General features: G+C 38.4%; 1 protein-coding gene and 1 non-coding gene across 2 annotated transcripts; both read right to left on the bottom strand.

The window, feature by feature from the left end:
* Positions 1 to 9,814: 9,814 nt before the first annotated feature.
* On the bottom strand, positions 9,815 to 9,887 carry Trnaa-agc (transfer RNA alanine (anticodon AGC)). The gene has a single exon. It is a non-coding gene; the product is annotated as a tRNA-Ala (tRNA).
* A 10,792-nt stretch (positions 9,888 to 20,679) lies between these two features.
* On the bottom strand, positions 20,680 to 24,547 carry LOC132563991 (calcyphosin-like protein). The gene is made up of 4 exons (XM_060228743.1): positions 24,476 to 24,547; positions 22,697 to 22,874; positions 20,955 to 21,164; positions 20,680 to 20,781 (listed from the first exon to the last, which is right to left on the bottom strand). The coding sequence occupies exons 1-4, from the start codon at positions 24,544 to 24,546 to the stop codon at positions 20,680 to 20,682; spliced, it is 561 nt and encodes a 186-aa protein (XP_060084726.1). The 5' UTR covers position 24,547.
* Between the last annotated feature and the right edge of the window lie 433 nt (positions 24,548 to 24,980).

Genomic DNA, 24,980 nt, shown 5'->3' with positions numbered 1-24,980 from the left:
GGTACCAGGCTGTACAACAATAATCAAAGTGACACAGAACAAGAGAATTACAAAGTGTTTTCCTAATACCCAATGGGAGATCTTTACATTGCCTATAAAGGAAGTGGAGTCTAGAATTAACTTTCTTTATTATGTTATCAACAATATGTTCACCTGTTAAGCACTTATCTATATCGATACCGAGATAGCGCACTCGATCTGATGTTTGAATAGGTTGGTCATTAATAGTTACTTCAAAAGAGTCTATTTTGCTAAGTTTTTGCTTTGTACCAAAAAGAATGACTTCTGTTTTTCCAAGGTGCAAAGACAATTTATTATTTACTAGCCAAGTGTGACAATTAGATAACTCCTCCAATAGTTTTGCCTTGATTTCATTAGGATTTTTGCTTGAAAATAGAATCGCGCTATCATTTACTAATTGAAAGCTCCATGTCATTTACATAACAAAGAAACAGAAGGGGGCCAAGAATGCTCCCCTTGGGTACCCCACATGTTTCCCAACTGCGATCTCAGATGCACACAGAATTGGAGCCTCAGCATCAATAATGAATGGCTGAAGCTGGTTGAAGTACAATCCTGCTTGACAGACATGTAGACCTTCGTTCAAATATTGTCTGCTATAAGTATGGAATGCTGGAATCTGATCAGTAGATGTCATAAAAATGTCAAAAAGTGATCAGAAGTGTGAATCCCATCATCAGGACAGGACATTGGGATAACAACTGCATTAATTACAATTCTTCTAAAGGCTATTAAAAATAGCCTTTCATTATTTGATCTTGATCACCAAAACTTTATCGAGTATACAATATAGAATTTGATGATATTATCCCATGATTATGATACAAACTGTATTAGTGAAGTCTCAAGATGATCTTGATGTTTGTTTGCTTGGATTTTTTTACCTAGACCAAGGACCACCTGTGTAAAGAGATCACCTCTATTGAGAGACTACCTGTGTGAACAGACCATTTATTAGTCAACTTCAGGTTAACTTTTAGCACTACACTGTCATAGTACTGATTCTTAGTCAAAGAAAAACTTGTAATTAAATTAACACTAAAATACATCATATTTCCATACCTACAAGACAATTGTACACTTCACAGAATTTTGTTTCTTTGTAATGTAAACTGGACTTTGGATATGCTGGGGATTTTTTGGTTAGTCCTGAACCAAATTTAATAACATTTTACATAAAATTAGGAATTATATGCTCCCCCACCCACAGGGCTCTAAACAGGGGACTAAAATTTATCAAATTGACTCAAATTTCAGGGATTGAAGGATTAAAGATGATTTACTAAAATGTGAATATCTTGCCCTTAGGGTTGCACATTTCCCCTTGGGTAGGAATTTACTACAATTTATATAGGAATATTATCTTCAACTTCTGCCTTTCTCTGTATTTCTGTTCATGTTATAGGATTTCTGTATTATCTATAAATTCCAGCTATGTCATTGACTTTATACATTTACAAACAAGAAAATTGGTCTCATCATTGAACATCATGGCATTATTGCCAATCATGGTGTTCAGGGTCTCCAACTCACAATATGTTCATGGAGAATGGAAATCATTTTCAAAGTTCTCCTCTTTGTAATAAAATCAACATGACGCTGTAATTCAACTATTAACTGAGGTAGATGATTATTGACCCTGGTGTCTTATTTTATAACAGACGTTATCTTCAATTGTTTTTCTCACCTATAACACCATAGACAGCTAATATAATTGAAAAAAATTTAAACGAAACTGGTTGAGAAAAGTTTAGGTAATTTTGACAATGTGATGTATGAGCTGACATTTGACTTCGCTCGAATGAAATTTTAAAGATTAAGTATCTGGTAATGCTGATTTGTTAATGAGAATGAATTATTACCAAATGAACTCAACAATTTTTGTTTTAGTATCATTTTCTTTATCGTTTATTGTACTATGACCATTTATCTTCCAAATAAGCTCTGGTTGACCTTTTTCTGTATTGTAGGCAATAGGAATATATGGTTCACCATCCGTTCGTGCCTTGTTAGTAAAGTCCCTCACAATTTTGATATCTCCTTCAAAAGCACAAAATGATGTTGATGGAAAATTCAATGGCATCAGATTAACCCAAATTGTGAATCATATGGTCTCACTTCCCGTTCTCCCGTACTTCAAGTACACATCTGGGTTTGTTATATAAGAAGACATGATATGTACCTCAAGTACACATTATGTGTACCTCAGGTACTGGTTATATATAAACAGTGCTTAATATAGTTTTATTTTGCTCTGGACATATTTGATATCCTTATTTTATGTAAATATAAAACACGTTTGAAATTCGTGTATCATTTTGAATGCAATGCTGACTAATAAGGATTGAGTTAATTACTGGAATCTCACATATCAAGAAATATTTGAATTATGATCTTAAAAAAAATAAACTTAAATAAAAGGATTTTTTCATATAAGATGGGCATGCCTGATCTTGGACATGAAGGAGGAATTATGCTAAAAAATAAGTATGTAATTTCAAGCTTAGAACTGGAATTTCATTAATATGAATTTGCATTATTTATTTTTTTATTTGCTTCACTGTATTGGGTTGAAAAAATATGGTAATAATTAAATTTTATATTGGACTCGAACTCCAAATATGATGTACCATGTCTATACCATATTAGGTCAATAATACACTGTGTAAAAATTGTAATATTGTATCTTACTGAATTGCTCTTAATATTGAATTTTTACAGAAATTTTCATTTTAATACATAAAATGTTCGATCATGCTAAACATAATTTATGCAAGTCTTTATGAACATAATCATATCTTACATGCATAATATTAATATTTAGTTGTGTATGAATTACTGAGAATGTATAGAAAACAACACTGAAAATGTATAGAAAACAATCAACACATGTATATATCATTTGTCCAATGACATTACAAGAAATCGGCTGGTTGAAATTAATAATGACTGTCTTTTGTGCTTAAATATGTAAAGCTGGTATGCTTCGTTGGAATGTGATAAAAATCATATCGCCGAAGTAAAAAAAAACCGGGAAATTCAAACGAAGAAATATACCTCCACGCAGAAGAGCCTAACAATAAACCCTTCAATCTAAAAATAGATTGCACTTCGAGCTCCCGATAGCCGCATTCGGGTATCGATCCCGGTACCCCTCACATGCTAAGCGAGCGCTCTACCACTTGAGCTTAATTTCACTACGTAGTAGATAATCTTCGTGTCAAGTCCCTGAGCTTTGTGATAGAAGTTTGGCCACAAGCACCGGTGCCTGCGCTTCGACTCCGGAACGTATGCGAAAAAGACATAAATTTATTTGTTCTGTTCAGAAGGTAAGAGTGCATACACATAGGCACTGATAGATAAGAACACAAAAGTGCATGTTTAATCCTTAAAAGTTGATAATTTGTCTTAGTTGCAAATATTTTACATCATTTAACACTTGCAGACAGAGATGGCGGGGAAAACATACAATTGAAGGAAGTCTCTAAATATAGGTTTACTAGCATCCCTATTAACAAAAGTACAGAAAGGGAAAAACGCCATCGTATACATTGTACGTCATGCAGTAAAAACACGTTTGTATATACAAATGTATTAATCACATGTAGAATTTTTATTCTTGAAATTATACGATAACTACATATAAACACAGTGTACTGTGTGTTATAATCGCTATACCATCCCAGCTGATTATTTATATAGTATCTTTCATTTTCAGTTCTGTCAAGCACATGAAATAGACTAGAACGCTCTTTGAGAGAGAGAGAGAGAGAGAGAGAGAGAGAGAGAGAGAGAGAGAGAGAGAGAGAGAGAGAGAGAGAGAGAGAGAGAGAGAGAGAGATGATGTTTGAACAATACTGAAGCGCCGTTACAACTGTCTCGGTATACTGTTATGTATAAACGATTAATTAGAAAACCAATGATTTGTCATGTTTAATTGGAGAATATAAATGCAGATACTTATAACACTGTGTGTTCTTCGACCTTACCTCGAACCGAACCGTGTATGTAAGATGAGTTCTGGTTGGTCGAAACCTCTCTGCTCCCAATTTCTACTTGGAAAACGCGACACTTTTTAACACAAAGCATCGATTGACTGAGGGAATCATCGTGACAACCTGAAACCAGAAAAAAAAGTGTCAGGATACATCAGAGGTACTTACAGAGTGAAACGAGGGTCAGTAACTCTGGGAGATCAGAGTGGGAGAAAAAAAACAGTGGAGAATCCGGGTATCGATCCCGGTACCTCTCACATGCTAAGCGAGCGCTCTTTTTTTTTTTTTTTTTTTATCTTTTATTAAAATCAACTTCACTAATTACATACACACGCTAAACATTTACATTACAGTAAAACATACACAAACCACATATTGCATAACATTCACCAATGACACATTATACTAAATATGGAGTAAAAAACGTGATAAATCTGATACAATGTAAATAAAGCTTTGATCACCTTTGATTAAGGGATTATCCGAAAGGAAATATTTCATAAATAGCTTTCTACGATCTTTACGCTGATAGTAAAATTTTGCATACTCAAAATATCTTGTAATAGTATATTTTACAAACTTTAAAATATCAACATTGCGCAGATCATTATTGTATAAATTCCGCCTTTTAAATATGCAAAACCGAACAATGCCGAAAAAGAAATTAATGAAATAACAATTACATTTTTTTAATTTTTCTAGTAAATCCTAACAATAAAACTGTGTTAACTGATATATCTCTGGTATCTGACGGATCAGCACAAGATAATAATTTAACAAGAACTCCTTCAAGAAAAATAAATAATTCACCAAGGTCTCGACAGTTAAGAAATAAATGCTGAAGCGTTTCAGTATCTACATTACACACAGGACAAACATCACTTGTAACTTTACCAATTTTCAATAATTTATCCATTGAAAAAATAGAATTATGGGCAACTTTGAAATGCAGTTCTATACAATCTGGTGGGAAGCATGGCACATACATAATTGAAAAAACGTCTTTTAACGCCACATTGGGGCAAAATTCTGACCAAAATTCTGTTGATGTTGGACACTTAAATTTCGATTTAATAAAAAGGTTATAAAAGTCTCGAGTATTTACAGGAACAATTTTACGTCTACCACCAGTTTTAGTTGGTATTTCAACAAAGGCTCCGATAGCACTTTGCGCCCTAGCAGGTGTATAAACATTAGATAAAACAATAACTTTATACTCTCGCGAAATAGCTTTCATAACGAGATTATAATTTGATAAGATTACACGGGTTGATATGTCAGGATCAATTTCATGAATAATATCTACAATTGCGCGGAAGGGAAGAAAATTAGGCAAGACTTCATATGTCAAATCTTTGATTTTAGTTATTCCAGCCTTAGCAAATGCAGGAGAAAATACCGTTTTTTCACCATTTGTAATATTAGGATTAAAGAACAATGGCTGCTCATAAACAAATGATGGGCGATTATTATCAAATTTAACATGATAGCATTTTCGAAATTCTGACCACGCCATCAACATTTCTCGATATACACAAGGTAAGCTTTTCAATTGCTTATCCCTAAAATCACAATATATGGTTCCAAAGCCCAAATTCATTCCTTCTATAGAATTGAAAAAAATACAAACATGTACTCTTCCATATCGCCTTACATTCCGAATCAAGCCATCTCATTAAAAACTTCAACCGAAATGATTGGCGCTTTAAGATAATATCAGGCATATTTAAGCCACCATCTTGTTTTTTACCAATTACCGTGTCATATTTAATCAGATGAGCACCATTCCATAAAAACTTAACACACATATTTTTAACTTCATTAATAATATCATCAGGCATAGTCTGGGACATCAATGTATACCAACACCTTGACAGTAACAAACTTTCAACAACAGTTGCTCTGCCTTGCATGGTTAACTTTCTTTGTAACCACATATTCAATATAGACTTCATTGACTTTACCTTTACATTCCAATTTAATTCATTACATAGTTTGTCGTTTTCACCTATATACACACCATGAACACATATAACTTCTTTGCACAATTTTACCCCTAACTCATTCATTTCGTTTTCAGAAAAGGAACCAGTTCCACAATATAACAATTCTGATTTTTCCTTATTAATTTTTGCCCCAGATCCATTACTATATACTTCCAACAGATCAAAAACTTTACGGACTGAATATTTATTGGAGAGTGTAAGAGTCGTATCATCCGCGTGTTGAAATAGCTTGATTTCCTCAGAAGTAAGCGGAATTTTAATACCAGAAATATCATTACACTGAAGTATCATTTGACCCAAAGGCTCAGCTGCAATAACATACAACATAGCGCTTATCGGACACCCTTGCCTTATAGAATTCGTAATCTTGAAAAACTTAGTAAGGTTTCCATTAAATTTTACAGAGCTAGATATATTCGTATAAAAAACTTTAATCCAATTAATAAATTCCTCACCAAAACCAAATTTCTCAAGTGTTTTAAAAAGATATGCATGATTTACCCGATCGAAAGCTTTTTGTTGGTCAATTTTTAAAACATAACCCTCAATCTGTTCTTTATCAACCAAATCAACAATATCACGGACACTGTAAATTGTGTCAGATATATCTCTACCTATAACACAACAAGTTTGAGCAGGCGAAATTATAGAAGGCAAAACATGTTTTAGACGATTTGACATAATACGCGCAATAATTTTATAATCAACATTGAGGAGACTTATCGGTCTCCAGTTTTTTAAAAACATTTTATCTCCCTTCTTTTTATAAACTAAATTAATAACTCCTTGACGCATCGTCCTAGACAATTCTTTTTCTTTCCTCACACTCTCAATGACTCGACAAAATATATTATGAAGAATATCAAAGAAATGGCAATAAAATTCGACTGTTAATCCGTCAAGTCCCGGACTTTTATTCTTTGCCATACCAAAAAGTGCACATTTAACCTCTTCCATACTAATAGGAGCATCACATATAATCTTATCTTCTTTTCCTACCTTAGCATGAACATAACTTAGTAATCGATCAATATCTGCATTTTCTACATCAGCACAATTATACAGCGAATTATAGAAATCGAATATTTCCTTTGAAATTTCATCACAGCTTTTCAATTCATTACCTTGACTATCATTTAATACTTTAATGGAATTACTGTCTTGCCTGAACTTTTCAAGGCGTAAAAAGTAGCTTGAATTCTTGTCACTTTCTACAGCCCATTTGGCCTTAGCCCTCAATACAGCACCATTACATTTCACCTTTTCATATTTCTCGAGCTCTTGTTTCAATTCCTCATACACGTTACTATTGAATGGCTGTCCAGCCGAAATTTTAGCAGAAAATATCCGCAGCTTGTTCTGTATTTTATAGAATTCAGACATACGTTTTTTATAACGATCTTTGCCATAAACCATTGAAAACTTTTTGATAGCGTATTTCAAATTATCCCACCAAACACTTGGTTCACTTTCATACAAAGGGCACTCTTTGGCCTCCGTTATAATAGACCTTATTCTATTGTTGTAATCTTCCTCCATTAAAAAACAGTTATTCAAAATCCAAATACCAGGTCCCTTCTCAATATTTACACTATCAATTTTCATTTTTACAAAACCATGATCACTAAAATGTGTATCATTGTAGTATATGTTTTGAATATAGTTACTTACATCTTTACACACCAAAAAATAATCAATTCTACTTTGGGACAGCGACCCATCCCGGACTTGTTTGCGAGAAAAAACAGCAGCTTCTTTGTTCCTACTTCTCCATACATCATATAAATTAAGATGAAACATTAATGACTTTAAGGAAGCTAAACTTGAATTTACCTGATGTCTAGTTGCACCAGTACGATCAAGATCAGAGAAAGTAGTGTTGAAATCACCACCAACAACTAAATTTTCAGAATAATTAGTTAACCATCCTTTTAGATTATCAAAGAACAATTTCCTTTCATTTATTATATTAGGCGTATACACATTGACAAAGTTCCATACTTCATCCTCAATCTTAATTTTCAACCGTAAAACACGACCATTATAGCCGTCAGAATCAATAATCTTATCTTTAAAACGATTAGATACAAGAAAGGCAACCCCTTTTCTTTTATCATTAGAATTATTGTTAACAATAACCCCATTCCATAAATGGTTAATTTGACCAACATACTCATCACTCCAAAAAGTTTCTTGTACAAAAATTAAATCAGACCGACATTCTTGAAAATGCTCAAAAACTCGCTTCAATTTATCAACATCCTTTAAGCCATTGGCATTAAAAGAAACAATATTGATCATGCCAAAAAGCAGTAAAATAATCATGTTTTATTCAAAACAACAACAACCTTTTTCATTTTTTTAATTTCCTTGCTACTCTTTTCTTTTCCCCTCCTTTTATTAGCATACCCAGGTTTATTTTTAAAAAAGTCACACGCTCTATCCAGTTTGTCGCCATCCTCACTTTTCTCCTCCTCCAAGTCTTCACCATTACTCCACAACCTTCCTTTTAAACATCCTTCTTGCGATACCGAACCATCACTGTCTACAGAAATATCCACCTCTTCCTCAGCTCCATCCTCATCAACATACTCCTCCATATTTTCATCCCATACAGCTCCAGCGTCATCAGTTACGGCCGTTGTTCCTTCACCCGACACATTAACACTAGCGTTGTAGCTACATTTACCTTGGGCCTCTTGGTTGTTGTCACCGTTCTCACGCTCCAGTACAATCGGGGTACTACATACACATTCAACCTTGTCACAGTCAGTACACCTGTTCTGTATATCGTTGCACGCGCAGCCAAACTGCCCGCATTCCTCACATAGCGACATAACACGCGCTCTAGGTTCCTCGGTACATTCACACCCGGCTCGTGACCCACATTTGAGACACTGAGGTGTACGGCACGCGCGTGCATAATGCCCCTGGCCACCACATTTATAACAAACGAACAAAGGACATTCTTTAAACACATGTTCCTCCGAATAACACAATGAACAAACTTTGGATTGGTTATCATGTATAACTCGATAGTAGCCAGTTCCAAATTTCATGCTGTATGGCAACGATGTTATTTTCGGCGGAAGTTTTACCTTTACATAGCGAGTTCCATCTGCTATTTTGGTATCGGGGTAATATCTCCTTTTAATTGGAGAAACAAGCTCAACCTGCAAATTTCCCAGTTTCGATATAATTTCATCATCTGAAATGTACGCAGCCAAATGCAAAAAGCTGACAAACACAAATTTTTGTTCAGCTTCCCAACATTCAAACATATTCCCTTCGACTGACACCCCTCCAACCAGAATGTTAATAGGGGCACGTCCGTCCAGTGTCACCTCATACAGATTTCCTGATTTAGGAACACATGCCAAAATAGTTTCCTCGCCACACAGTTCACTAATTTCTTTAATAAGGCTACTAGCCTTCACAAGAGAATTATCTTTCACGTCAACGATAACAGTGTTATCCTTCAGAAACGACCTTTTCTCTTCAAATTTTGCACGACCGCCATTACCATTTTTACCGACCGCCGTACCGTCCGAGGGTGCCATCTCGGCGATACCAAAACACCTTAGAGGTACAAAATGTTTATAAAATGACAATTACATATAGGACATTAGTTCATAATAAAGTCAAAAACAACAAATTCAGATTATAAGGCCCCGATAATCAACGGATGAATCACGATTTACCTGACTACCCGGAATACGTGTCTACCATTCACACATCACACCGGAAAACCAGCGTAACTCTGGGAGATCAGAGTGGGAGAAAAAAAAACAGTGGAGAATCCGGGTATCGATCCCGGTACCTCTCACATGCTAAGCGAGCGCTCTACCACTTGAGCTAATTCCCCTACATGGTAGATGATATTCGTGTCAAGTCCCTGAGCCTTGTTGTAGCAGTTCCGCCACAGGCACCGCTGTTTGCCTTCGACTCAGGAACGTACACGAAAAAGACGTAAACTTATTTGTTCTGTTATGAAGGTAAGAGTGCACACACATAGAAACTGATAAAATAAGAACACAAAAGGTCAATGTTTAATACTGAAAAGTTTATAATTTGCCTTAGGTGCAAATATTTTACATTATTGAACACTTGCAGACAGAGATGGCGAGGGGAAATTGAAAGACGTCTCTAAATACTAATTTAAAAGCATCCTTATTAACTAGAGTACAAACTGAGATACGTCATTGTATATGTCATGCAGTGAAAACACGTTTGTATATACAAATGAATTAATCACATGTAAATTGTTTATTCTTGAAAGTATATGATAACCACATATTAACAAAGTATACTGTGTGTTATAATCGCTGTACCATCACAGCTGATTATCTATATAGTATCTTTCATTTTTAGTTCTGTTATACACGAGTTTGTTATTTTCAAGCACATCAAAAAGACTAGAAAGCTCTTTGAGAGAGAGAGAGAGAGAGAGAGAGAGAGAGAGAGAGAGAGAGAGAGAGAGAGAGAGAGAGAGAGAGAGAGGAGGGAGGAAAAGGTTAACACGAGCTTTTATGCTTTGTATATATGTAGATCACCTAATTGTTTTACTACCTTTTTACAAACACTGTCAATGTTGCAAGTCACTTTCTGTTTGCATCAATGAACACTTCCGGATATCTATGAGAGTCGACGAAATCAATACTAGTATTATTAAAAACTAAATTAATGAAATAATCCAAGTCTGTATTAGAAATAAGAAACGCTTCTGTAGTTGCTGGATTAAATTTAGCCAACAAATTTTCTGCCCGTAATTGAATTTTTACAATGTCATCATTGATAGTCTGATCAATTACTTGAGGGGAGTGGTCCGAACATAAAAGTGTAGTGTCATCTGTGAATAGTTTAGATAAACTTACCAGGTTGTCTGTTTTATCATTGATATAGAGTATAAATAGTAAAGGACTTAAAACAAAGCCTTGAGAAACGCCTAAGTTTGTTAATTTAACAGAGGAATTGCTATTTACAACAAAAACTTGTGATCTATCACCGACAAAATTTATTATCCAGTCAAGTAACTTACCTGTTTTCCCATAATTAGCCAATTTCACTTCCAGTCGGCTATGCCACACGCGATCGAATGCCTCAGAAATGTCACAAAATCCTAAACACGTAGGCTGATTATTTTCGAGATTGACTCAAATATTATGATCAATTTCAATTAGCTGATGTATAGTGGAATGTCTTTGTTGAAAACCTGACTGAAATTTGTGAATGTGCGAGTTATCTTAAAGATAGTTATGTAAAATTTTAGCAACAAGTCTTTCAAAAACTTTACCATTAGTACTTAATAGGGCGATATGCCTGTAATTTAAGGATTATGCTTGTCACCTTTTTAAAAATATGACGTCACTAAAGCATGTTGCCATTGTTTGGGGAAGAATCAAGTTTCCACAGATGAACGGAAAATTAAAGAGAGAGGGTAAGCAACTGTTTTGCTGTGGTTTTTTTTAACAAGGTGTGACTAATGGTGTCTAAACCTACTGCTTTCTAATTTTGATGTCTTCAGAAAGTCTATCATGTCGTTAATAGTGAAGGGGATGTCTGATATGTTAGTGACGGCTCTGGGTGCAGCAACAGGTACGTCAACGTTAGCATCGTCAACAGAAGATATCGAGACGAAGTAGTCGTTAAGTATGTTAATCTTAATGTCATCGTCCATTTCTATAACTCCAGTTCCATTCGGTATAGGAGGAATAATATTTGAAGAATAAGCTGTTTTCGTTAAGTCTGCGGACAATTTTCTAAAAAGTTCTAGGTTTTGAGTCACCAAAATTGTCCTAAAGTCCGTTTATGTCCGCATAAAAAAAAACTTGTCATTTTTTCAGATTGTTTAAGTAATTCCGCTGTTTCCTCAAGTTTTCAAAAAATTTTTGGAGTGCGACTGTATTTATATTTTTGTAATAATCTGTTCTTTTTTTCTAATTTCTCGTCTTAATTCGGAGTTGAACCACGGTTTGTCATTAGGTCTAATTGTAACTGTTTTATAAGGAATACGCTCATCAGGAATTTCTAGTACCTAGCAGTAAAAATGTCACACCTATCTTCATGTTAATGTATGTCCATAAAAGGTTCAGTTCAATTTGTATCTAAAAGTCGATAGTTAAAACGTTCATATTCAGCATCCTAACTCCAGTTATTCTATTATTTACATTCTTTGTAATTTTCCTTTTGGATGTATGTATTCTAAATGTAGCGATAGCGGTACATAAGTACTGTAAAATTGTGAAGTGTGAGAGTAATGTCCCTTGATTAAATACATGTAGACAAAACTACGATTCGTTCATTCTACCCTCAATTTCCCGTTTAGTTCTGTGTACTTCAGGTGGGAGCATGTCAGGATATACACGTCCATCTGGTCAAGCGTATGAATACACTTTCGACCACCAAGGTGAGACCTCCACCAAAAAGTAACCCTGGTAGATATAAATGTAATACTTACATTCTGTGTTGCATTCGCCTACATATTATTAATACGCCATATTGCAGTATATGAGACTGTTTAGTTCAATTTATAGTGATTCGGTTGGTCTATAAATAAATCTGTATGTCTCCCAGCTAAACAAAACTGGTCACCGGTTACTATTTTTGGGTTTTTCTTATATGTTCTGTAGCTTGCGGTGGATATATCTGAACTGGCATAACAAAGACCACGTTGTGTATTTATGCCTCTATATCAAATTTCAAAATGATGCTTATATAATGCACTCTTTTCATTGGAAATTTCTCGTGATCTTATCTTCGATATATCATTCCTGACGTCCATCTTTCAGGTTGAGGCAGGTGGTCGATATCGACACAGGAGAAATTTATACTAAAATGTGTCATCGAAATGTGAAAGAGAGAGTATGATAATAACAATCTTTGTGACATATTCCGATTCAATTTTCTCTGCTTCCAGCGAGTGTGAAAGTAGGACTTCTGTTAGAATGTCGACAAAGGTGATATTCGTCACAGTGGACAATATTCTCAATCCAGGGATCAATGTCTGTTAATAATATCACAATGAAATGAAATCATATGACGTGGTATTGTCTCCTACCTAGATAATTCTACAGAGCATGATACATTAATCCCAATATCCATTTGAAACAACTTCGGATCAGTTCCTTGTTCATGATCTCTTGTCGTTGCATCTCGTCGTTGTCCGTTGTTTTATTATCTGCTTTATTGAAAAAATATCATTCAGAGACAGACATAACGAATGAAGGGTATGTACACCAGAAATCAATATAAACAACATTTTAGACAGATAATCCATGCAGACAAAACTTTTCAGTCTTTTCGTATGCCTCGACCTACATCTTGACCCGAGACTATCGACAACTTCACTAGAAAGTGGGTGGAGCTTAGCCGTCATCATTGGGTTAAAACGAGTATATTGATTGGCTATGACAATGTGAGGGATCGAACAAAAGTGTGCAGGTCTTGATTTGTGTTGAATTTCGTTAATATTGGGATGATGACATTTTAAGACTCTAATTATTTTAGAATGGGGATAGTTACTTGCTTTAATGGATATATTGGAGATAAGACCATATGTTTGGTCGTTTGAACACTCGACTGCTCTTCTTGTTAAAGACCAAAAGCCATGATATAATCCCCAGTATATGCATAAAAATAAGCATACTATCCTCTAATTTTATTATACGTTCTGTAGCTGGTGGCGGATAACAATGCTCTCTATGTCCCACAAACAGAAGGCACTGGATAAACTATCGCTAATCTGCATATTAACCCCTTCATACTAGGCTACGCTCTCACCACGTCCAACCCCCTTCTGATTTTTTTTTCGGGACGCAGTGAAAATGCAGTAAGAATTTGAACACCGTAGCAAAAACGCATTGGATTCCGATAATCCATTATGGACGTGGAGGGCATTGGGGGAATTTTGAACATGATAAAAATTTACGTAGCGAGGACGTGGTCAAATCAGAACGCAGTAAGAACCTAATGAGAACGTAGTAACGATGTTATTGACGCTTTAGTGACGTAAACGAAGACCTAACAGGGACTTGAAAGACGCAGTAGAAACGTAGCATAAAACGGAAAGGATTGTACTTCATCCTCACTGTGTTGTCCTTTCGTTCTTGCTACGTCAATGTAGTTCTCAATACGATTTCCCTTCGGTCTTGCTACGTCGATGTAATTCTCACTGCGACCTCCCTGCGTTCTTGCTACGTCAATGTAGTTCTCAATACGACCTCCCTTCGTTCCTGTTACGTCAACGCAGTTCTCAATACGACCTTCCTGAACTTCTGAAATGATCTTGGTACGCCTGTGCTATGGTCTAGAAGTCGTCATCTAGAGGAAAGAATGAAAGCAGTACGCTGTAGCAGTAATTATAGTGAGAGTTCGAATACAGTAAGATCGTGATAGGTACGTAATGCACGTGAAGAAAGTTTTTTTGGGCCGTAGTAAGAACGTAGAAAAAACGTATTAGACGTAGTGCACGCATGGCCGTGCCCGCACTAAGGAATTAATAAGAACGTGTTAGACGTAGTGCACGCATGGCCGTGCACGCACTAAGGAATTAATAGGAACGTGTTAGACGCATTAAGAATATGTCAAGAAAGTAAAAATAACGTTAAACGAACGAGAAATTTTCATAATTGGCGATTAAAGCCACTTCCTCTCTGCGTTTTCTGAAATTTTCAGGACGCAGCGCGGTCTTCAGGCTCTTTGTTTAATGTGACAGGACGCAGCGCGGTCTTCGGGCTCTTTGTTTAATGTGACAGGACGCAGCGCGGTCTTCGGGCTCTTTGTTTAATGTGACAGGACGCAGCGCGGTCTTCGGGCTCTTTGTTTAATGTTACAGGACGCAGCGCGGTCTTCGGGCTCTTTGTTTAATGTGACAGGACGCAGCGCGGTCTTCAGGGTCTTTGTTTAATGTGTCAGGACGCAGCGCGGTCTTCGGGCTCTTTGTTTAATGTGACAGGACGCAGCGCGGTCTTCGGGCTCTTTGTTTAATGTGACAGGACGCAGCGCGGTCTTCAGGGTCTTTGTTTAATGTGTCAGGACGCAGCGCGGTCTTCGGGCTCTTTGTTTAATGTGACAGGACGCAGCGCGGTCTTCAGGGTCTTTGTTTAATGTGACAGGACGCAGCGCGGTCTTCGGGCTCTTTGTTTAATGTGACAGGACGCAGCGCGGTCTTCGGGCTCTTTGTTTAATGTGACAGGACGCAGCGCGGTCTTCGGGCTCTTTGTTTAATGTGACAGGACGCAGCGCGGTCTTCGGGCTCTTTGTTTAATGTGACAGGACGCAGCGCGGTCTTCGGGCTCTTTGTTTAATGTGACAGGACGCAGCGCGGTCTTCGGGCTCTTTGTTTAATGTGACAGGACGCAGCGCGATCTTCGGGCTCTTTGTTTAATGTGACAGGACGCAGCGCGGTCTTCGGGCTCTTTGTTTAATGTGACAGGACGCAGCGCGGTCTTCAGGGTCTTTGTTTAATGTGAGGACAGGAATGTGACAGGACGCAGCGCGGTCTTCATGGTCTTTGTTTAATGTGACAGGACGCAGCACGGTCTTCGGGCTCTTTGTTTAATGTGACATGACGCAGCGCGGTCTTCATGGTCTTTGTTTAATGTGACAGGACACAGCGCGGTCTTCAGGGTCTTTGTTTAATGTGACAGGACACAGCGCGGTCTTCGGGCTCTTTGTTTAATGTGACAGGACGCAGCGCGGTCTTCAGGCTCTTTGTTTAATGTGACAGGACGCAGCGCGGTCTTCAGGGTCTTTGTTTAATGTGACAGGACGCAGCGCGGTCTTCGGGCTCTTTGTCTAGTGTGCCAGGACACAGCGTGGCTTCAGGGTCTTTGTCTTATGTGCCAGGACGCAGCGCGGTCTTCAGGGTCTTTGTTTTATGTGACAGGACGCAGCGCGGTCTTCAGGGTCTTAGTTTAGTGTGTCAGGACGCAGCGCGGTCTTCAGGGTCTTTGTTTAATGTGACAGGACACAGCGTGGTCTTCAGGGTCTTTGTCTAGTGTGCCAGGACACAGCGCGGTCTTCAGGGTCTTTGTCTAATGTGACAGGACACAGCGCGGTCTTCAGGGTCTTTGTCTAGTGTGTTAGGAAACAGCGCGGTCTTAAGGGTCTTTGTCTAGTGTGCCAGGACACAGCGTGGTCTTCAGGGTCTTTGTCTTATGTGCCAGGACGAAGCGCGGTCTTCGGAGGCTTTGTTTAGTGTGTCAGGACACAGCGCGGTCTTCAGGGTCTTTGTCTAATGTGCCAGGACGAAGCGCGGTCTTCGGAGGCTTTGTTTAGTGTGTCAGGACACAGCGCGGTCTTCAGGGTCTTTGTCTAATGTGCCAGGACGAAGCGCGGTCTTCGGAGGCTTTGTTTAGTGTGTCAGGACACAGCGCGGTCTTCAGGGTCTTTGTCTAGTGTGTCAGGACACATCGCGGTCTTCAGGGTCTTTGTCTAGTGTGTCAAGACACAGCGCAGTCTTAAGGGTCTTTGTCTAGTGTGTCAGGACACAGCGTGGTCTTAAGGATCTTTGTCTAGTGTGCCAGGACACAGCGTGGTCTTCAAGGTCTTTGTCTAGTGTGACAGGACACAGCGCGGTCCTAAGGGTCTTTGTCTAATGTGTCAGGACACATCGCGGTCTTCAGGGTATTTGTCTAGTGTGCCAGGGCACAGCGAGGTCTTCAAGGTCTTTGTCTAGTGTGACAGGGCACAGCGCGGTCTTCAGGGTCTTTGTCTAATGTGTCAAGACACAGCGCAGTCTTCAGGGTCTTTGTCTAGTGTGTCAGGACACAGCGTGGTCTTAAGGGTCTTTGTCTAGTGTGCCAGGACACAGCGTGGTCTTCAAGGTCTTTGTCTAGTGTGACAGGACACAGCGCGGTCCTAAGGGTCTTTGTCTAATGTGTCAGGACACATCGCGGTCTTCAGGGTCTTTGTCTAGTGTGCCAGGACACAGCGAGGTCTTCAAGGTCTTTGTCTAGTGTGACAGGGAACAGCGCGGTCTTCAGGGTCTTTGTCTAATGTGTCAAGACACAGCGCAGTCTTCAGGGTCTTTGTCTAGTGTGTCAGGACACAGCGTGGTCTTAAGGGTCTTTGTCTAGTGTGCCAGGACACAGCGCGGTCTTCAAGGTCTTTGTCTAGTGTGTCAGAACACATCGCGGTCTTCAGGGTCTTTGTCTAGTGTGTCAAGACACAGCGCAGTCTTAAGGGTCTTTGTCTAGTGTGCCAGGACACAGCGAGGTCTTCAAGGTCTTTGTCTAGTGTGACAGGGCACAGCGCGGTCTTCAGGGTCTTTGTCTAGTGTGTCAGGACACAGCGTGGTCTTAAGGGTCTTTGTCTAGTGTGTCAGGACACAGCGTGGTCTTAAGGGTCTTTGTCTAGTGTGTCAGGACACAGCGCGGTCTTCAAGGTCTTTGTCTAGTGTGTCAGGACACAGCGTGGTCTTAAGGGTCTTTGTCTAGTGTGTCTGGACACAGCGCAGTCTTAAGGGTCTTTGTTTAGTGTCAAGGGGCTTAACGTACAAGTGTTATTAAACACTAAACGTGATGATTATGTTTATTTTGTATTTCTTTATTACAGATATTTAAAGTGATGAAAACTAGCAAAACATGCCATCGTTGATATAAACAAATTTGACATTTTTTTTCATAACTGTGTATTGTAGATGAATTGCGTAGTAAATTAAGATATCAATAAGATAACATTAGTACAAATACCCCTAGATAAACGACCGTAATTAGACAACTTTTCTTAAAACCAATTATCACCAAGATATACTGCATATATATACATAGGTGTTATTTCAAATGTATGACTGTAACTGGCTCTGGGTTCGTTTTAAAGTTCTTTTAAGTTTTTTCTAGTAAATAAGTGCAAACTTAACGAACAACCAGTAAGGCCATATGAACACGAGAAAAAGTAGGTATTGCTACACTGTTTGATACTGAGTGACCGGAATATCTAATTAGTGGACTTCAATCCGACACAAGCATGAAAGGAACTGAACTATACAGGGATCATCGATGATAATATTGAGACTGAGAAATTATACATATGTAATATAAAGGTAGAATTTATCCCCAAGTCTAAATCACATAGCAAGACCGGATTGGTCAGTGGATATGACAGTGGATACAAACAGGTTGATACGATTCGCAAAGCTGTCATATCAATTTTAAGGAAGATTTGTTAAAATTTCTATTCTTTTTCGGTTCCTAGGGTACATTGATCACCAACAGTACTCGGTAAGCCCTTTCCAGCATGTCCACTATTCTACAGTTTCCAACACTTTCTCATCATTTCCTCAAAGTACTGATCTGAGTCTATGAAGGAGCTAACTCCACTGTAGTAATCAATGAACTCTTGGTCAGTCACCTGAAATGTTAAATAAATCATCATCATTTCAAATATATCGATATCTTACCTATATGGGAACCCACTGACCTTACAAAGAAAATTTGAAAATGACTAAGTTCTCAATTCACCTAATACGACGCACAACAAATGTAAATTTACTAACATAATATATGCATTTAATAAATACTTACAACACCGTCCTTGTTTTTTTCCGGAAATCGCGTTTGTGCAAGACTATACATTCTCCAGAGGATGGAACTGGACATTTTCCTTAGTTTTAGATCTTCCACAGTGACCAGTTGTCACGTCCATCACCTTAAAGGCTTGGAATTTTTCGTTTAGAGGTGGCTAATTTTTGAATGGAAAGGTCATAAATATATATAAAAATATGAATTGGCGTCAAATTCATTTTTACCAATAACCTCCAATGTTGTGTTAATAACACAAAAATTTGATGTTTTAGAAGTTTAAACAATTATTTGACTGGTTTTTACCTACTAATCAGTATATTCCACATCTTTGTTAGCCGACAGGCGTGTTCCCTACATCTATCATTAATCTATCTTTTTCAACACACGAGGCTGCTATATTAACAACCTGGCAAAACGGGTGTGATTATGAGTTTAGATGACAGCTCTACACTGTGAACTGTGTTTTCAAATCAAGATTGGTGATCTTATTGTTATTTTTACGATCGCAAAATTAATAACTAAACAACATTGTCTGCTGGAAGATCTAAAAACCAAATACACCTTATACAAACAACATACACACATAACCTATTCTATAAATTCTAATAATTCTATTCTATACTATATAATAGTAGTATGAAAATTCTCGGGGTGAAAATTCCCGTGACCCATTCACGACTAGGCCTTCTCTGAGTATTAGGCGTTCACGATTACGAAGGAATAATATTCCTATGACCGTCCAAGTCATAGGCTAGCCTATCAATTTAAAATGTTTAGTTGTAGAATTAATAACAAAATATCAACCTAACAATTATACTTTTATTTAATCAACAATCAGTTTTATTTATCGACGTCATGCATCGACACCCCATCCGTGTTAGTGTTAGGACAACCATACACACCGCTTCCCTCCGCGATAGGAAGCCATTTTAGCGGATTTAAGCGCTAATTCACCGACCCCTCGTTCACTACCTTAGATATTGCGAAGATGTGAAGTACTTTCACGTAAATAAACAAAGAAATTTCCACGGAAAATCCCAAAATAGATCACAATCACATGTAGCACAGTAAAGACAATATGGCTGCATCAACAAAAGCGTTGAACTTATGACGTCACAGGTTTGGGTGCCCGAAAACGAGGTCAACGCCTCTCAGCCAAAGGTGTGTTTTTCAGAAAAGTCGCAATTTCTCAATAACGGAACATTCCACGGCATTCGTGTTTTCGGCATAGTGTATTTTATGTGCAGAACTATTTTTCAAGGTCAACATAGCTGACCTCTCAGGGTACACTTTAAGGGTCTTTGTCTAGTGTGTCAGGACACAGCGCGGTCTTCGGGGTCTTTGTTTAGTGTCAAGGGGCTTAACGTACAAGTGTTATTAAAAACGTAAACGTGATGATTATGTTTATTTTGTATTTCTTTATTACAGATATTTAAAGTGATGAAAACTAGCAAAACATGCCATCGTTGATATAAACAAATTTGACATTTTTTTTCATAACTGTGTATTGTAGATGAATTGCGTAGTAAATTAAGATATCAATAAGATAACATTAGTACAAATACCCCTAGATAAACGACCGTAATTAGACAACTTTTCTTAAAACCAATTATCACCAAGATATACTGCATATATATACATAGGTGTTATTTCAAATGTATGACTGTAACTGGCTCTGGGTTCGTTTTAAAGTTCTTTTAAGTTTTTTCTAGTAAATAAGTGCAAACTTAACGAACAACCAGTAAGGCCATATGAACACGAGAAAAACTAGGTATTGCTACATTGTTTGATACTGAGTGACCGGAATATCGATTTGGTGGACTTCAATCCGACACAAGCATGAAAGGAACTGAACTATACAGGGATCATCGATGATAATATTGAGACTGAGAAATTATACATATGTAATATAAAGGTAGAATTTATCCCCAAGTCTAAATCACATAGCAAGACCGGATTGGTCAGTGGATATGACAAGAAAGCATTTATATAGTGGATACAAACAGGTTGATACGATTCGCAAAGCTGTCATATCAATTTTAAGGAAGATTTGTTAAAATTTCTATTCTTTTTCGGTTCCTAGTGTACATTGATCACAGTACTCGGTAAGCCCTTTCCAGCATGTCCACTATTCTACAGTTTCCAACACTTTCTCATCATTTCCTCAAAGTACTGATCTGAGTCTATGAAGGAGCTAACTCCACTGTAGTAATCAATGAATTCTTGGTCAGTCACCTGAAATGTTAAATAAATCATCATCATTTCAAATATATCGATATCTTACCTATATGGGAACCCACTGACCTTACAAAGAAAATTTGAAAACGACTAAGTTCTCAATTCACCTAATACGACGCACAACAAATGTAAATTTACTAACATAATATATGCATTTAATAAATACTTACAACACCGTCCTTGTTTTTTTCCGAGTCGAAACTGTCAAGGAATTCCCTGAGACACTTTTCTTCCGTCCATTCTCCAGACACAAACTTTGGATGGAACTGGACATTATACCTTAGTTTTAGATCTTCCACAGTGACCACGCCGTCCCCTGTCACGTCCATCACCTTAAAGGCTTGGTCGATCATTGACAACCTCTGAGCGTTTAGAGGTGGCTAGAACAAATTGAATGGAAAGGTCATAAATTAAATGTAATAAAAATATGAATTGGCTCAATGTACGATTGATTTCGAATTCATTTTTACCTGATAACCTAACAATGTTGTGTATTTCAAACACAAAGATGAATGAGAAAAGCTTGTATTTGGTATTTTGTGCCCCGAATCGACTCACATTCCAGGTCGTGGCTATTCCTACCTACTAATCAGTATATTCCACATCTTTTTACAAAACACATTGTTCCCTACATCTATCATTAATCTATCTCTTTCAACACACGTATGCTTTTGTCCATATTAACAATGTGGACAATAAAAAGGGAAAACAGAAAACAGAGGAAAAATAATGTAATTAGCAGAAGTAATAATGTCCCTATTCCGGCATCCATGCCTTGGCCCTTTGTTCCCTGTCCTGACTCCCACGTCTTAACTTTTGTTCCCTGTCCTTACTCCCACACAATAACTCTTTGTTCCCTGTCCTTACTCCCACGTCTCAACTCTTTGTTTCCTGTCCTGACTCCCACACATTAACTCTTTGTTCCCTGTCCTGACTCCCACGCCTCAACTCTTTGTTCCCTGTCCTTACTCCCACGTCTCAACTATTTGTTCCCTGTCCTGACTCCCACACATTAACTCTTTGTTCCCTGTCCTGACTCCCACACATTAACTCTTTGTTCCCTGTCCTGACTCCCATACATTAACTCTTTGTTCCATATCCTGATTCCCACACATTAACTCTTTGTTCCTTATCCTGACTCCCACACATTAACTCTTTGTTCCCTGTCCTGACTCCCACACATTAACTCTTTGTTCCCTGTCCTGACTCCCACACATTAACTCTTTGTTCCCTGTCCTGACTCCCACACATTAACTCTTTGTTCCCTGTCCTGACTCCCACACATTAACTCTTTGTTCCCTGTCCTGACTCCCACGTCTCAACTCTTTGTTCCCTGTCCTGACTCCCACACATTAACTCTTTGTTCCCTGTCCTGACTCCCACACATTAACTCTTTGTTCCCTGTCCTGACTCCCATACATTAACTCTTTGTTCCATATCCTGACTCCCACACATTAACTCTTTGTTCCTTATCCTGACTCCCACACATTAACTCTTTGTTCCCTGTCCTGACTCCCACACATTAACTCTTTGTTCCCTGTCCTGACTCCCACACATTAACTCTTTGTTCCCTGTCCTGACTCCCACACATTAACTCTTTGTTCCCTGTCCTGACTCCCACACATTAACTCTTTGTTCCCTGTCCTGACTCCCACGCCTTAACTCTTTGTTCCCTGTCCTGACTCCCACGCCTTAACTCTTTGTTCCCTGTCCTGACTCCCACGCCTTAACTCTTTGTTCCCTATCCTGACTCCCACGCCTTAACTCTTTGTTCCCTGTCCTGACTCCCACGCCTTAACTCTTTGTTCCCTATCCTGACTCCCACGCCTTAACTCTTTGTTCCCTATCCTGACTCCCACGCCTTAACTCGTTGTTCCCTTTCCTGGCTCCCACGCCTTAACTATCTGCATACCCGGAGCGCTGTAATGAATTCTTTGTAGCTTAGCTTCCCACTGCCGTCTTTGTCCATACTGCTGAAGAGAGCCCTCATCTCACTGTCTCCTATGTCAATCTGGAATATCTCGATACATCTCTCAAACTCGTTTAAATCGATGGATTGGCTACGATTCCGGTCAACAATATTGAATAACCTGTAGGAGAAATGAAGTACTATATTGAAAGTATTCACACATCAATTGCATAACATTTTCATACAAAATCTAAAGTCTGCCTAAAAATGATTTCCCAGTCGAACACTTAGACGTAAGGGTACACTGTTGAAATTCATATTCCTGTCGTTGACTGTGTTGGTCATAGCATTAATTGAATATATCTTTCTTGTACATATCACTCGTATGCTGTCTCATGTGCCCAGGGGTACCATGTGTCCTTTTTTTTCCTCCCCCGGTTACAACTAACAACTGTTTCCTATTTCCAAGAGGGATATATTATGTATATCGTCTTAAATCTCCTTCATTCATATAAACACGATCACAGATTGGGGAGTAAAAAATCCCTTATCCAAGAAGGATTTGACAGACCTGTTCACAATCATCCTTTTTCATGCATATTTACAATCATTTCTCAAAACTGAATGACAGTCTATGTTGAGACGATACGTCGTATTCAAGTTCTGTCTGTTTTTATTTTCCATTCACTCAGGTACCGTGGTGCTAGTTTTATATCAGCGGATTCTCTGGGTTCACACACAATAGTTGAATCGTAGAAACTCTATGTGGGGACTGTATACTGACAATGCGTCGTTCCTTTTTTCGATCCGAGTTATCCCCCCTTCAAATACCTACATATTGATAACATTACATTGTACGATGCTCCCTAGCAATCTGGTACGTATTACATATAGACTTTTGCACATTTGGGCCTGCAGCAATATCTCTGTGGGATGAGGACTTGTATGGCATATTGTAGTTAGTAAAGGGAAACAACGATAACTAATGTTACCGACAAATCAAATACGTCCTTGGAAAAGAGGCGTTGTCCCGTTTCTTTTTATTATTATCATGCGAGGGGAGAGAGAAAGAGTGAGAGAGAGGGGGGGGAAGCGGAATTAGCATGTGAGGAGAGAGAGAGGGAGAGAGGGGAGTGGAATTATCATGTGAGGAGAGAGAGAGAGGGGAGTGGAATTATCGTGTGAGGGGAGAGAGAGAGGGAGAGAGGGGAGTGGAATTATCATGTGAGGAGAGAGAGAGGGGGAGTGGAATTATCATTTGAGGAGAGAGAGAGAAGGAGTGGAATTATCGTGTGAGGAGAGAGAGAGGTAGCGAGGGGAAGTGGAATTATCATGTGAGGAGAGAGAGAGGGAGAGAGGGGAGAGAGAGAGAGAGAGAGAGAGGGGAAGTTTATCATGTGAGGAGAGAGAGAGAGGTAGCGAGGAGAGAGAGGAGAGTGGAATTATCATGAGAGAGAGAGAGAGGGGGGAGTGGAATTATCGTGTGAGGGGAGAGAGAGGGTGAGAGAGGGGAGTGGAATTATCATGTGAGGAGAGAGAGAGAGAGGGGAGTGGAATTATCGTGTGAGGAGAGAGAGAGGGGGAGTGGAATTACCATGCACGACTGGAAACATATACATTACGCGGTCATATTTACTATACAACATACGGGGTACATTATATTTAGTACACAGAAGGACTGTGGAGATACTTTGTTCCGGCCTTAATACAATACAGTGACCATGTTGTTTCAGTAAACACCGTTTAGCTTACACACGAGATATTCACACAATGGTCGCTTACCTGCCGAAGTCCAGTATTCCAGAAGATCCTCTCTCCAATATTTTCTTCCTTAATTTATCCATTGATGCCATATTTGAAGAATTGGATTCACCCCAATTCCAGGTCGGGAAATATAAACAATTATTAGCAGGTGTGTTCTCTCCTCACCGTCGACTCTTGAGCGAAGCCAGGTGTGTCGGGGTGAAATTCCCAGGTAAAAATGTTTACAAACTTGTCGATACACGTGGGAGTGTACTCACCAGTGTTTACCTATGTCATACAATTTCACTTGTAGTTCATATTCCCGCACTTTCCACCGATTTAGATATCAATGGTTTCGCGGGAAGGACAATGTGCTGAAATTCATAGATAAATTATCTGTGTTACGTGAATTCCGGTATATACCCTCGTTGTTATGGATAATTACATATATATATATATATATACACACAGTGTACATTGGGTCGATATGTGGTTGGTGGTATATTGTAAACATATAACACAGGTACCATCGCCTCTTATTTTT

This window comes from Ylistrum balloti, unplaced genomic scaffold (assembly GCF_031769215.1).
Source record: "Ylistrum balloti isolate Yb309-2 unplaced genomic scaffold, AGI_CSIRO_Ybal_v1 Utg371954, whole genome shotgun sequence".
NCBI classification, from domain to species: domain Eukaryota; kingdom Metazoa; phylum Mollusca; class Bivalvia; order Pectinida; family Pectinidae; genus Ylistrum; species Ylistrum balloti.
The sequence above is the reverse complement of the archived record's forward strand: the minus strand, read 5'-3'. Positions and strand labels throughout refer to the sequence as shown.

Bases quoted from the DNA above. Each gene is read 5' to 3' on its own strand.
- LOC132563991 (XM_060228743.1), bottom strand. From the start codon at position 24,546: ATGGCATCAATGGATAAATTAAGGAAGAAAATATTGGAGAGAGGATCT. The intron at 22,875-24,475 runs GTAAGCGACCAT...TTTCTCCTACAG, and splicing joins GGAATACTGGACTTCGGCAG to GTTATTCAATATTGTTGACC. The intron at 21,165-22,696 runs GTATGCAGATAG...AATTTGTTCTAG, and splicing joins AATTCATTACAGCGCTCCGG to CCACCTCTAAACGCTCAGAG.